General features: G+C 42.0%; 1 protein-coding gene across 7 annotated transcripts in view; it reads right to left on the bottom strand.

The window, feature by feature from the left end:
• The window catches only part of rai14 (retinoic acid induced 14), a 271305-nt gene that overhangs the window by 13405 nt on the left and 242703 nt on the right, over positions 1–15197 (bottom strand). For all 7 annotated transcript variants that reach the window (XM_043681189.1, XM_043681457.1, XM_043681357.1 and 4 more), the window contains 3 exons: positions 9063–9181; positions 3877–5469; positions 2785–2934 (listed from right to left, as the gene is read on the bottom strand). In XM_043681189.1, coding sequence (XP_043537124.1) covers positions 2785–2934; positions 3877–5469; positions 9063–9181 — 1862 coding nt within the window. The remainder of the gene's footprint in view (positions 1–2784; positions 2935–3876; positions 5470–9062; positions 9182–15197) is intronic.

Raw genomic sequence — 15197 nt, 5'->3', positions numbered from 1 at the left:
CTACCCGCCCTTAATTTAAAGCTATGCCCCCTTGTAATACCCGACTCAATACGCGGGAGAAGGTTCATACTGTCGGCCCTATCTAACCCCCTAATCATCTTGTACACCTCATTCAAGTCACCCCTAAACCTTCTTTTCTCTAGTGAAAACAGCCCCAAGTGCCTCAGTCTTTCCTCATACGATTTTCCTTCCATACCAGGCAACATCCTGGTAAACCTCCTCTGCACCCGTTCCAGTGCCTCCACATCCTTCCTATAGTATGGCGACCAAAACTGCACACAATATTCCAGATGCGGCCGTACCAGGGTCTTATACAACTGCATCATGACCTCAGGACTCCGGAACTCAATTCCTCTACCAATAAAAGCCAGTACGCCATATGCTTTCCTCACCGCACTATTTACCTGGGTGGCAACTTTCAGGGGTCTGTGTACATGGACACCAAGATCCCTCTGCTCATCCACACTACCAAGTATCCGACCATTAGACAAGTACCCCATCTTGTTCATAGGATGAGGGCACTGTTGGTCCGGCCAGCATTTATTGCCCATCCCAAGGAACTCTTAAGAGTCAACCACATTTGCTGTGGGTCTGGAGTCACATATAGGCCAGACCAGGTAAGTATGGCAGATTCCTTCCCTAAAGGACGTGAGTGAACCAAATGGGTTTTTCCAACAATCAGCAACGGATTCATGACCACCATTAGACCATCATTTTCATTGAATTCAAATCCCACCATCTGCCATGGCAGGATTCAAACCCAGGCCCCCAGAAACATTCCCTGAGTCTCTGGTTCAATAGCCCAGCAATAACACCACTAAGCCATCGCCTCCCCCCAGTTTACTTTTGCTGATGCTCCTATCTTGCTGTGAGGGTAGACAAGAGTCTCGGTTTGACACTTTGTCTAAAAGGTGGTGCCTCAGACAGTGCAGTGCTCCCTCAGTGTTGCACTGGAGCCTTTGACACTTTGCATTCATATCTCAGTAACGCAGTCTGGCAAGTAAAGGTTAATTTCTAACTAGTCAGCATGGTTTTGTGAAGGGCAGGTCGTGCCTCACAAACCTTATTGAATTCTTTGAAAAGGTGACGAAGGAGGTTGATGAGGGGATAGCGGTAGATGTGGTATATATGGATTTTAGTAAGGCGTTTGATAAGGTTCCCCATGGTAGGCTATTGCAGAAAATACGGAGATATGGCATTGAGGGTGAGTTGGAGGTTTGGGTTAGGAATTGGCTGGATGGAAGAAGACAGAGGGTAGTAGTTGATGGCAAAGTTTCTTCATGGAGTGCCGTCACTAGCGGTGTTCCGCAAGGATCTGTTTTGGGACCATTGCTGTTTGTCATTTTTATAAATGACCTGGAAGAGGGGTTAGAAGGTTGGGTGAGCAAGTTTGCGGATGATACGAAAGTCGGAGGAGTTGTTGACAGTGAGGAAGGATGTGGCAGGTTACAGCAGGATATAGATAAGCTGCAGAGCTGGGCAGAAAGGTGGCTAATGGAATTCAATGTAGCTAAGTGTGAGGTGATTCACTTTGGGAAGAATAACAAAAAGATGGGGTACTGGGCTAATGGTCGGATACTTGGTAGTGTGGATGAGCAGAGGGATCTTGGTGTCCATGTACACAGATCTCTGAAAGTTGCCACCCAGGTAAATAGTGCGGTGAGGAAGGCATATGGCGTACTGGCTTTTATTGGTAGAGGAATTGAGTTCCGGAGTCCTGAGGTCATGATGCAGTTGTATAAGACTCTGGTGCGGCCGCATCTGGAATATTGTGTGCAGTTTTGGTCGCCATACTATAGGAAGGATGTGGAGGCACTGGAACGGTTGCAGAGGAGGTTTACCAGGATGTTGCCTGGTATGGAAGGAAGATCGTATGAGGAAAGACTGAGGCACTTGGGGCTGTTTTCATTAGAGAAAAGAAGGTTTAGGGGTGACTTGATTGAGGTGTACAAGATGATTAGGGGGTTAGATAGGGTTGACAGTGTGAACCTTTTCCCGCGTATGGAGTCGGGTATTACAAGGGGGCATAGCTTTAAATTAAGGGGGGGTAGATATAGGACAGATGTTAGGGGTAGGTTCTTCACTCAGCGAGTCGTAAGTTCATGGAATGCCCTGCCAGTAGCAGTGGTGGACTCTCCCTCTTTATGGGCATTTAAGCGGGCATTGGATAGGTATATGGAGGATAGTGGGTTAGTATAGGTTAGGTGGGCTTGGATCGGCGCAACATCGAGGGCCAAAGGGCCTGTACTGCGCTGTATTCTTCTATGTTCTATGTTCTATGTCCCTCATGATTTTGTAAACCTCCATAAGGTCACCTCTCCTACGCTCCAGTGAAAAAATTCCCACACTATCCAGCCTCCCCTTAAAATTCTCCTCCGGTCTCCGTAAGATCCTTGTAATCTTTTCTGTTCCCTTTCCAATCTTGATGGGCTGAAGGGCCTATTCGTATGCTGTACTGTTCTTTGTTCTCTTTATTCTTTGTGATGAAAAAAAACTGGTAACTATAGACCAGTTAGTTTTCTATCTGTTATTGGGAATATATTAGAACTATTATAAACGATGTATTAGGTAAAAACAAGGACTGCAGATACAGGAAACCAGAAAACATCTATTCCTGATGAAGGGTTTTTGCCTGAAACATCGATTTTCCTGCTTCTCGGATGTTGCCTGACCTGCTGTGCTTTTCCAGCACCACTCTAATCTAGACTAAAGGATGTAATAGCAGAGTGTAATGAAATACATAATATGATCAAGCAGAGTCAGCACAGCTTCACAGATACTTACAGATAACTGGTGTTGTAAATTCTTCACTTGCTGCTGAAGTGTCTCAAGCTGTTGGTTTTGCCTTTTGAGAGTGCTTGCAGTAAAAGAAATTTGAGAAAGGCTGTTGAGTGCCTCTTTCAGTTTGCTCACTTCCTTGGACAATTCGCTGTTCTGTGTAAACACCAAAATACAATGTGCTCAATTGGTGTGAGACAGTAGATTTGTTTTGCAAGGACCAGAATTTGGTATGATGTTCCCATTCGTATTGTTTTTAAAACAGGGCTTCTCTAGAAAATACATTTGAAAAGAGAAGCTGGGAAAAGTAATAGAAATGCTAGCACTTGAGCTTATTCCACAATTCAATTTGAATTCAGTAGGTTTGAGAAACGTTTTGTGTAATAATACACCTCAAAGGCCACACTGAAAATAAAAACAGAATCTGGCTTGAAACTCTCAGTCATTCAACAATGCTTAGAATTTTTAACCTTCTCCACAGATGCTGCCTAAACTATCAAGTGTTTCTGCATCAGACTCCTGCAACACAAATAAAACCCTAATTTGGAATGAACTGCTGCTGCATGGGTGTTCCAAGGAGTAGATGAATTGGCAGTGCGAGAGTGGCAGGATTAGATTCCAATATCGTTCTTACCAGCTTCTTATATTGCTGTTGAGAAGAACAGCTTTATATAATAAATAGACTCAAAATATTTTGCTGAGAACCAAATTACAGGAAAATGAAGCCTTCTTACATTTGGAGAAAGGTTTCTAAATTTCAATAAAATTCAATAACAGCAGAATTGAAACATTACATCAAATATATTCCAATGAATGGCTTCCTAAGATTGTATAAAATAATTTCATTAAAGAGGTCACAGTCGTTTTGTTTAATTATTGTCAATTATTTATATAATATGGAGGTCTTTATTGTGAGGTTGATGGATAAGGCAGTCATTGGAGTTCGGTGATGAGGGCATGATGAATGCACCCCATAACAGAATTTGAGGCTTATCAGAAAGTGATTCTTCCGTGACAAATATCTATCAAGTATTCCAACTAAAAAATCCACAGAGTCCAAAATAAAAGTGAACAGCAAAACTGGACTTCAAATCTTACCTTCTTGTCTTTATCTTCTTCCAGTTTCAAGGACTCTTTAATCTGCTTTTGCAATTCTTCAACTGTTTGCTGCATGTCATGGCTTCTAACACGAAGCCTTTTGATTTCTTGTTCCTTGGCCCCAAGCTGAGCTTGAACTGCATCGTGCTCACTCTTTGCTAGCAGGTGGTCTTTCCGAGCTTGGGCAACTTCAGCTGATGCCTTTTCTTGTTCTTTCAGTAGATCATTTATTTTAGCATTTAATCGATTGGACTCAGCCTCGAGTGAGACTTTCAATTTCTCATGCTCTGATTTTGGAACCATCGCCTCTTGAACAGCAGCTGTTTTTGTTGCCAGATTTCCTTGCAAGATATTCAGCTCTATTTCTTTCTGCTCAAGCTCTTGCTCCATCTGGCACATTTTTCCATTAAGAGTTTTTATTGTATTTTCATGAGTCATTTTAACTTGATTATGTTCAGAGAGAGGTACAGAAGTCTGGTTTTGAAGCTCAAGCTCCCTCTGCAACATTGTATTGTCCTGCTCAGCTTCCTTAACTTTTATCTCCATCTCTGATAGCTTTTCCTTTAATTCATCTACAGAATCATTCAAAACTTGTACTAGTTGTTCATGTTGTTCTTTGTGGATATAGTTTGAATTAATATGCTTAGATGCCACTTCAGTCTTTTTATTCTTCAGTTGTTTTAACTCACATTTTGCTTCATTGTATTGCTGTGTGATTTCAGTTATTTGAGTATTCAGCTCATCCACTGTTCTGTTCAATGCTGTCACCATCTCTTGCAAATAGTTGTCTCTTTCAGACAAGGTCTGATCGTTCAGCTTTTCTTCCAGCTTTTTAATTTCTTCTTGTGCTTCCTCATACTTCTCAATTAAGAGAGCCTTCTCTTGACTGATATTCTCCAGAAGTAAGCTTTGAGAGTTTTTTAATTCCTCACACTCGTCCACAGACATACATTTGGTCAAGATTTTATCTTTTATTTCCAGCAATTCTTCCATTTCTCTGAGGTTGCTACTGGCCTTGTCTTCATCTTCCAAAGCTCTTTTAAGTCTTTGCTTTAGTTCTTCGATCTCATCCTCGTAGGTCTGAGTCAGCTCTTCCAAATTTGGTAAAGGTATATGTTTTTCCTTGCAGCATAAATCCTGTTGTACCTGTTCTCGCAGACTGGAAAGTTCTTTCAGTGCCTCATCATATTTGCTTTGTGTTTCTCGAAGCTTCTCTTCAAGACAATACCCATTCTCATTAATTTCTCCTGACGTCTGATTATTTTCCTCAGACAGTTCAGTTAACAAGCCCATTGCTAATGCATGTTGAGTTTCTTGGTCAGATACATCCTTTTCCCCTGTATTACTGTTCCTCTCTTCAAAAGTTTCTGTTTGGAGTGAACTATTTGACAGATTTGAAAACATCTCAGCTCGGAGGTTTGTAATTTCAGCTTCTGCATTTTTATACAGTTCCTTTAGCTGGATATAATCAGCTTTAAGGGTACTTTGGGAATCTTCTGAATTAAAATTTAAATCAAACGATGTTTCTAGATTTTGTCTTGATTGCTCATCCCGTGGTAATGTGCTCGTTACAATGTCCTGTGAATGCTTTCCCTGTAAATGAAATCAAATTCAAAATTAAACAGTAATATACCAGTTTAAAAAAGTGAACACTTTCATAAAAATATCTTTGACAAATCTTGTTTTGCCAAGCTACAGCGTCAGGTACAATTTGTCTTAATTACACATGAAGGACACTGCAATTTATAGCAAGCAATCTGACCATAAAGAATACTGTCCACAAATTTCTAAGTTCCCTGATGTCATCATTAAATTTGCCACCAAGTCGTGGGGATCATTTGGCAGCTACAATACTTTAAGTCCGAAATTAGGAATTGTTTTTTAAACTCTAGTGGGTCATTACTTGGTGAAATTCTCTTCCCCAGAAAACAGTGGTGGCTGGGTAGCAACTTATCCGAGGCTGAATTGGATAAATCTTCACTAGACCAAGGCATCCAGGATAATGGGGCCAGATATGAAGGTGGAGTTAAGACTACAATCAGTTTGTCACAACCTTATTGAATCATGAAGCAGACTTGAATCTCAGAACCCCGCTCCCCCCCAGGCCATTCGGCCCATTAAGTCCACACCAACCCTCTGAAGACCATCCCACCCAGAACCATCCCCCTACCCAATCCCTGTAACCCTGCATTTCCCCTGGCTAATCGTCCTAGCCTGCACATCCCTGGATACTATGGACAAAGCATGGCTAATCCACCTAACCTGCACATCTTTGGACTGTGGGAGAAAACTGGAACGCATGGAGAAACCCATGCAGACCCAGAGAGAACATGGAAACTCTACACAGACCAAGGCTGAAATTGAACTCTGGTCCCTGGTGCTGTGAGGCAGCAGTGATAACCATTTACCAAGAAGTACAAACTGACTTACTCCAGTTCATAATTTCTATGCTCCTATGTTGCCAGCAAACTACAAAGTCGGCAAACATGATTATTTAAAAAACAGTTCTTTCATGAGATGTGGGAATTAACGGAAAGGCCAGCATTTGTTTAATTAGGAGAAAGTGAGGATTGCAGATGCTGGAGATCAGAGCTGAAAAATGTGTTGCTGGAAAAGCGCAGCAGGTCAGGCAGCATCCAAGGAACAGGAGAATCGACGTTTGTCTTAGCTGATGTACAACCTCATCCGTTCTTCCCTTTGAACAATGCACAGTGGCATCTAAATGATGCACTGCAGTATCTCACCAAGGCTCCCTTGGCAACAACTTTCAAACCCACAAATCTATCACCAGTTGCAACACGTGCGTAGAAATACCACCATTCTTTCATCGTTGTCCAAAATCCTAGAACTTTCATCCTAACAACAATGTGGGTGTCCCTACACCTCAGCAGTTCAAGAAGGTGGCTCACTGTTGCCACCTGTAGACCATATAGTGATGGGCAATGTAAAAGTCAGAAATTGCTGGAAAAATTCAGCAATAAACCCTTCTTCAGGAATTTAATTATTCTTTAAGCAAGCAACTTGCTAGGGCAGTTAAGAGCCAATCACACTGCTGTGGATTGGGTCACATGTAGATCAGACTAGGAAAGGATTGCAAACTTATTTCACTAAAAGCCATTAGTGACACAAATGGGTTTAGGATAATTAATGATGGTTGTCTCATGGTTACCATTACCAACATCGGCTTTTATTAACAAAACATAAATACACCAGCAGTCGTGGTGGAAATTGAATTCATGTCACAAAGCATTAACACTGCCCCCTCCCCCCCCCCGCTCCACCAGTCACAAACTGCAATCCAAGATGTTAAAAAAAAAGCACCATTGTTTTACTTAATATTTTCAGGAAACTAATGATTAAGATTCAATTAAGATGAAAAAAAAACAATGTGAACATAAACATTTAAAAAATGATTGGGGTATGTTCTTTTTTTTGTTCATAGGATATGAGCTTTACTGGCTAGGCAAACAATTATTCACATCAGAAAAAACCAAAGAACTGGGGACCTTGAAAATCAAACAAAATAAAAAATTGCTGGAAAAACTGAGCAAGTCTGGCAGTATCTGTACAGAGTAAGTAGAGTTAATGTTTGGGCAATTCTGAAGAAGGAGTCATTAGATCCAAAACATTAATTCTGCTTTTTCTCCATAGATGCTGCCAAACCTGCTGAATTTTTCCAGCAATTTCTGACTTTTACATTGCCCATCACTATCTGGTCTACAGGTGGCAACAGTGAGCCACCTTCTTGAACTGCTGAGGTGTAGGGACACCCACATTGTTGTTAGGATGAAAGTTCTAGGATTTTGGACAACGATGAAAGAATGGTGGTATTTCTACGCACGTGCTGCAACTGGTGATAGATTTGTGGGTTTGAAAGTTGTTGCCAAGGGAGCCTTGGTGAGATACTGCAGTGCATCATTTAGATGCCACTGTGCGTTGTTCAAAGGGAAGAACGGATGAGGTTGTACACCAGCTAAGACAATATCTTTCCTGACACAATGAGAATTACATTGCACACCGTACTTCATGTGTATTTTAACCAAGCTCCTGTACAATTGAAGCAAAACTTCAGTATAATACTCAAATCCCCCGCAATACAGGCTAGCATTTAGTAGCCTTCCGAACAGCTTGCTGCACCTGTATGTTAACCTTCAATAACTTATCAAAAAGGGCAACTCGGTCCTTTTGTACTTTCTAACCTTTTAACATTTAAGAAATGATTGACAGATCTGGTTCTTATACCAAGTTTCTTGTACCTCACATTTCCCCACATCATATTTCATTTGTCCATGCTCTTGCCTTTTTACTAAGCATGTCCAAATCCTCCTGAAGCGGTTTTACACCTTGCTTCCCATTTAGCTTTGTATCATCTGCAAATATGGAAATATTACTTTTGGTCCCCACCTCCAAATAACAACTGGGGTTCAAGTAGTGACTGTTGAGGCTTCCCCAAAAATCACAGCCTGCCAATCACCCACTGTTACCCACTCTGTTTAGTTAATGCAGCACATTACCTGCTATCCACTATGCTTTAATCTTTCAAACAGTTCTCTAGTGGATGACTTGATCAAAAATCATCTGTAAATCTATGTATTCTATGTCCATTGACTTTTCCTTACCAATCTTGTTCGTAACATTTTTGACCAGTTTGTCAAACACGATTTCCTCATTTAGAAATCCACGCTGACTATGGCCAATCAGATCGTTAGCAACCAAGGGAATAAAGTTTAAATCTGCACACTAACTTCATTCATGACCCATTTTGCCACTGTTTGAATAATATATTTGTGCTTAATATTAATGATTTTTGAATTATTTTGTTGAAGAAACCTGGTGAAAGTCTGATTTATTTTAGATAGCAATAATGAAGAGAAACAAATTGACTACTTTGGGACTTGCTTTCTTCTCTGCCCTAATTTTACCCTGCTGTTTACTCTTTGTCTCGGCATCAAATGCAATCCTTGATCCTCGGCTCATACGTAATATTATGAAAGATGCACTTGTAAATAATACTACGCTGAAATATTTCTCTCACCATAAATTTCAATGGCAAGCTCAATAACAATTACTAGTAGACTAAACAATGACGGATCATAATTTGAAAGTACAGATATCAATATCAAATCTGTAAAGGTATTCAAATGTTAATAAATAATTAGTAAAGAATCATAGATTATCCAAAGTACCTGCAATATCCCCCACAGCTCTTTATTTTGCACCGCAAGAGAAGCAATTTGGGATTGCAATGCCATTATTTGGTCTGGTTCTTCAACAAACGAGGTTTCAGATGTTTTGCTTCCACTACCTAAAAGGGAATCAGTTATTGTATCTGAGATTATGTCACAGCATTTTAAAAAATTACCTTTAATATATTTGAAATGCCGAATGAAGGTCATCTCAACGGTAAACTAAATGAAGGACATTCACTGACCAATATGATAAAGAATTGCAGTGAACAGATACTATGTGAATACACTGAGCACGGTTCAGATTGAAGCTATTATTTTTACATGTGGTTCAAATCTTAAAAGAGTAATGCATTGCAACTGTGGAAAAGGGAAACGAGTTAAAAGAAAGATCAAGTGAGTTGAATGTTTAAAAATCAATATAAGCTGATCAAAGTTACATTAAGAATAGGATGCCAGCCGTTTTATATGGTTACAATCCATTGAAAATAAAATAAAATGAATATTATGGTGATTACATTACTATGCATGATGTATTTTCTTTAAATTCACTTATTGAATTTTGGCGTTGCTGGTTGGTCAACATTTACTGTCTGTCCCTAATTGCCCTTGAAAAGGTGGTGGTGAGCTGTCTTCTTGAACTGCCACAGTCCACATGTTGCAGGTTGACTCACAATGCCATGAGGGAGTGAATTCAGGATTTTGACCCAGCGACAGTGAAGGAATGGTGATATATTTCCCAGTTAGGATGGTGAATGGTTTGAATGAGAACTTGCAGGTGGCAATGTTCCATGTATTTGCTGCCCTGGTCATTGCAGATGGAAGTGTTCATGTGTTTGGAAGGTGTTGTCTCAGGATCCTTGATGAATGTTTGCAATACATCTTGTAGACAGCAGATACTGCTGCTACTGAGTGTTGGTGTAGGGAATGGATTATTGTGGATGTGGTGACAACCAAGCAGGTTGTTTTGGCCTGGATGGTTTCAAGTTTCTTCAGTGTTATTGGAGCTGCACCCATCCAGGTAAGTGGGGAGTGTTACGTCACACTCCTGACTTGTGCCTTGTAGATGGTGTAAGGCTTTGGGGAGTCAGGAGGGGAGTATTCGGCACAGCATTCTTTGCCTCTGACCTGTTGTAGCCACTGTGTTTATGTGGTGAATCCAATTGGGTTTCTGGTCAATAGTAACCCCCAGAATGTTGATAGTAGTGGATTCAATGGAGGTTAGATTGTCTCTTATTCATGATGGCCATTGCCTGGCATTTGTGTGGTGCAAGTATTACCTTCCTATTGTCAGCCCAAATCTGGATATTGTCCAGATCTTACTGTACTTGAACATGGACTGCTTCAGCGAATGGTGCTGAACACTGTGCAATCATCAGCAAATGCCCCCACTTCTGACCCAATGGAGCAAAGGGTATTGATGAAGCAGCTGAAGATAATAGTGTCCTAGGTAAAGACACTAGGTCTGAGGAACTCCTGAAGTGATGTCCTGGAGCAGAGATGACTCACCTCCACCTCCAACAACCACAATCATCATCCTATGTGCCATGGTATGACTCCAACCAGTGGAGAGTTTGCCCCCTGATACTCATTCATTCCAGATTTTCTACGGCTCCTTTATGCCACACTGGGTCAAATGCAGCCTTGTTGTCAAGGGCTGTCATTCTCAATACCTCACCTCTGGAATTCAGCACAAAAGTGTCCTTGTTTGAACCAAGACGGTAATGAGGTCAGGAGCTGAGTGGCTCTGGTGGGATCAGTCTGGGTATCATTGAACAGGTTATTGCTTGAAAGCACTACTGATGACAACTCCCATCACTTTACTGATGATCAAGAGTAGACTGATGGGGCATTAAGTGCCCAGGTTGGATACGTCCTGTTTTTTATGTGCAGAACATACCTGTGCAATTTTCCAGTCAGCTAAATGCCATTGTTGAAACTGTACTGAAACAACGTGGCGAGAGGAGCGGCAAGGCCTGGAGCACAAATCCTGAGCACTATTACCCAGAGGCCACAGCCTTTGTGGTATCCAATGCTTCCAACCATTTCTTGATATCACGTTGAGTGAATCAAATTGGCTTAAAACTGGTATTTATGATGATGGGAACCACTGGAGGAGGCCAAGATGGATCATGCACTCAACAATTCTGGCTGAAGATTGCAGCAAAGTATTATTTTTTGCATGCTATATCGGACTCTTCTATCATTGAGGATGGGGCTATTTATGGAGCAGCCTCCTCCAGTGACTTGTTCACCACCATTCACGACTGGATGTGGCAAGACTGCAGAGGTTAGGCCAATCCATTTGTTGTTGGATTGCTTAGTTCTGTCTATCACTTGCTGCCTATGCTGTTTGGCATGCAAGTAGTCCTGTTTGATAGCTTTGCCAGGTTGACACCTGATCTTCAGGTGTGCCTGGTGCTGCTGAACCAGGGTTGATTCTCTGGCTTGATGGTAATGGTTGAATGGGGGAATATGCCAGGCCATGAGGTTTCAGAGTGTGCTGGAGTACAATTCTACTGCTACTGGTAGCCCACAGTGCCTCATGGATGTCCAGGCTTGAGTTGCTAGATCTGTTTGAAGTCTGTTCCATTTAGCACAGTGATAGTACTACACAACATGATGAAAGTTATTCTCAGTGTGAAGACAGGACTTTGTCTCCACAAGGGATGTGCAGTGGTCGCTCTTATTGAAACTGTCACGGACGGATGCATCTGCAGCCGACAGATTGGTAAGGATGAGGTCAAGTATGTTTTTTCCCTCACCACTTGCTGCAGACTAAGTCTAGCTGCTATGTCCTTTAGGACCTGACAAGATCGATCAGTAGTACTGCTGCCAATGGTAGACATTTAAATCCCCCAGCCATACCTCATTTTATGCCCTTGTCACCCTCAGTGCTTCCCTAAGTGTTATTCAACATGGAAGAGTACTAATTCATTAGCCAAAGAAGAATGGAATGAGATAATCACCAAGTGCTTTCCTTGCTCATGTTTAACATGAAGCTATGATACTTCATGGGGTCCACAGTCAACATCGAAGACTCCCAGTGCAACTCCCTCCTGACTGTATCCCACTGTGCCACCATCTCTTCTGGGTCTGTCCTGCCAGTGGATCAAGACATGCCCGCGGATAGCGACGATGGTGCCTGGGACATTGTCTGTCAGGTGTGATTCCATGAGTACGACTATGTCAGGCTTCATTTGACCTATCTGTGAGACAACTCTGCCTATTTTGGGCCCCAGATATTCATAAGAAGGACTTTGTCTTCACTTTATAACTGATGGAACATACAAATTAATGTGGCAGGGGTCAGAGAGATGTTACTGAACACAGCAGGGCTGGTGGTCTGAGGTGTATTTGTTTTGGTGTGAGGTGTATTATAGGTAAGGCAGATAAACTTAGAGTTTAGATTAATTAAAGAACCTATGACATTGTAGTTATTACAGAAATTTGGTTGAGAGAAGGACAAGACTGGCAGCTTAATGTTTCAGGGATGTAGATGTTTCCGGTAAGATAGAGAGGGATGTAAAGAGTTGGGCGAGTTGCATTACTAATTAGGGAGAATATCACAGCGGTACTTAGAGACGATACTTTGGAGGGCTCATCCAGTGTGGCCACATGTGTATATAAGGAATACCATTTCAGGAACAGTGACCAGAATTCTGTACGTTTTAAATTACTACAGGATAAGAGTAGTCCACGGGTGACAGTACCAAATTGGGGTAAAGTTAACTAACATTAATCAGGAACTGGGGTATGTAAATTGAGGGAGACTGTTTGAGGGTAAATCCATTTCTGACATGTTGGAATCTTTTAAAGGCCAGTTGATTGGAGTTCAGGACCAGCACGCTCCTGTGAAAAAGAAGGATAAGGACGGGAAGATTCTGGTACCTTGGATGACAAGAGAAATTGAGAGATTAGTCAAAAAACAAAAAGGGAGGAATATGCAAGGCTGAGGAAACTGAAGGTAGACAGAACCCTCAAAAGAACATAAATACACCAGGAAAGAACTCAAACAAGGAATTGAGAGGGAAAAATGGAGCCATTTGGCAAACAGGATTAAGGGAAATCTCAAAGCATTTTATATGCGGGGTGGCACGGTGGCACAGTGGTTAGCACTGCTGCCTCACAGCGCCAGAGATCTGGGTTCAATTCCCGCCTCAGGCGACTGACTGTGTGGAGTTTGCATGTTCTCCCCGTGTCTGCGTGGGTTTCCTCCGGGTGCTCCGGTTTCCTCCCACCATCCAAAGATGTGCAGGGTCAGGTGAATTGGCCATGCTAAATTGCCCGTAGTGTTAGGTAAGGGGTAAATGTAGGGGTATGGGTGGGTTGTGCTTCGGTGGGTCGGTGTGGACTTGTTGGGCCGAAGGGCCTGTTTCCACACTGTAATCTAATCTAATGTATATAGTAAACAGGAAGGTAGCTAGGGAAAGGTTAAGTCCAATTAAGGACAAAGGAAGGAATTTTTGCGTGGAACTGGAGGAAGTGGGTGAGATCCTTAACGAATACTTCGCATCAGTTTCGCAAAGGAGGTCATAGAGATGGTGAGTCTTGAGAGGGGTATGTTGATTTTCTAAGGCATGTCAATATATAAAGTGAGGTGGTGTTGGGTGTTTTTATAAGCATTAAGGTAGACAGACAAGCCCCAGGGATCTATCCCAGAATGCTAAGGGTGGCAGGTGAGGAAATTGCTGGAGCCTTGTACGAAATCTTTATATCCTCATTAGTCATAGGAGAGATCCCAGAGTACTTGAGAATTGTCCACATTGTTCCTTTATTTAAAAAAAAGCGGGATAATTTGGGAAATTACAAACTGGTGAGCCTTACATTAGTGGTAGGAAAATTATTGGAGAAGATACTTAGGGATATGATTTACCCATGTTTGAAAAAATATGGACTTACAAGCAAAAGGCCACGTGACTGTGCAGGGGCGACTGTGTCACACAAACTTGTTTGAGTATTTTGAGGAAGTGACGATGATGATTGATGTGGGCGGGATGGACTTTACCAAGGCCTTTGGCAAGGTGTCTCATGGCAGGCTGATAAAAAAGGTGAAGTCACATGGAATTGGCGATGAATTGATATGATGGATACAGAACTGGCTTAGTCATAAACGACAGAATAGTGGTGGAAGAATTTTTTCTTACAGGAGATCTGTGACCAGTGGTGTTCCACATGGATCACTGCTGGGACTCCTGTTGTTTTTAATGTACATAAATTACTTGGAGGCATTGTAGGTGGCCTGATTAGTAGGTTTGCAGAAGACACAAAGATTGGGGAGCTGCAGATAGTGAGGAGCTTTGCCAGAGTATACAGCAGGATATAGATAATCTGGAGATCTGGGTGGAGAAATGGCTGATGGAGGTTAATCTGATCAAATATGAGGTGGTACATTTTGGGAAATCTAATGCAGAAGGGCAATAAATAGTAAATGGCAAAACCCTAAGTAATATCAATGTAAATAGGGATCTAGCAGTGTAGGTTCACAGTTGCCTGAAAATGACAACACAAGTGGTTAAGGTGGTTGGGAAGGTATGTGGCATGATTGCCTTCAGCATCGGTGCACAGAGTATAAAAATAGCAAGTCATGTTACAGCTGTATAGAACTTTAGTTCTACTACATTTGGAATGTTGTGTACAGTTTCAGTTGACACACTACTGCAAGGATGTGGAAGCTTGGGAGAGGGTACAGAAATGTTTTACCAGGATGCTGCCTGTTTTGGAGGATATTAACTAGGCGGAGAGATTAGAGCTGGAAATGTGTTGCTGGAAAAGCGCAGCAGGTCAGGCAGCATCCAGGGAACAGGAGAATCGACGTTTCGGGCATAAGCCCTTCTTCAGGAATGAGGAAAGTTTGGCCAGCAGGCTAAGATAAAAGGTAGGGAGGAGGGACTTGGGGGAGGGGCGTCGGAAATGTGATAGGTGAAAAGAGGTCAAAGTGAGGGTGATAGGTCAGACTGGGGTGGGGGCAGAGAGGTCAGGAAGAAGATTGCAGGTTAGGAAGGCGGTGCTGAATTCGATGGATTTGACTGAGACAAGGTAGGGGGAGGGGAAATGAGGGAACTGGTGAAATCCGAGTTCATCCCTTATGGTTGGAGGGTTCCTAGGCGGAAGATGAGACGCTCTTCCTCCAAC

Source organism: Chiloscyllium plagiosum, chromosome 1, assembly GCF_004010195.1.
Source record: "Chiloscyllium plagiosum isolate BGI_BamShark_2017 chromosome 1, ASM401019v2, whole genome shotgun sequence".
Taxonomy (NCBI): domain Eukaryota; kingdom Metazoa; phylum Chordata; class Chondrichthyes; order Orectolobiformes; family Hemiscylliidae; genus Chiloscyllium; species Chiloscyllium plagiosum.
This window is presented reverse-complemented; position numbering and strand designations above follow the sequence as displayed.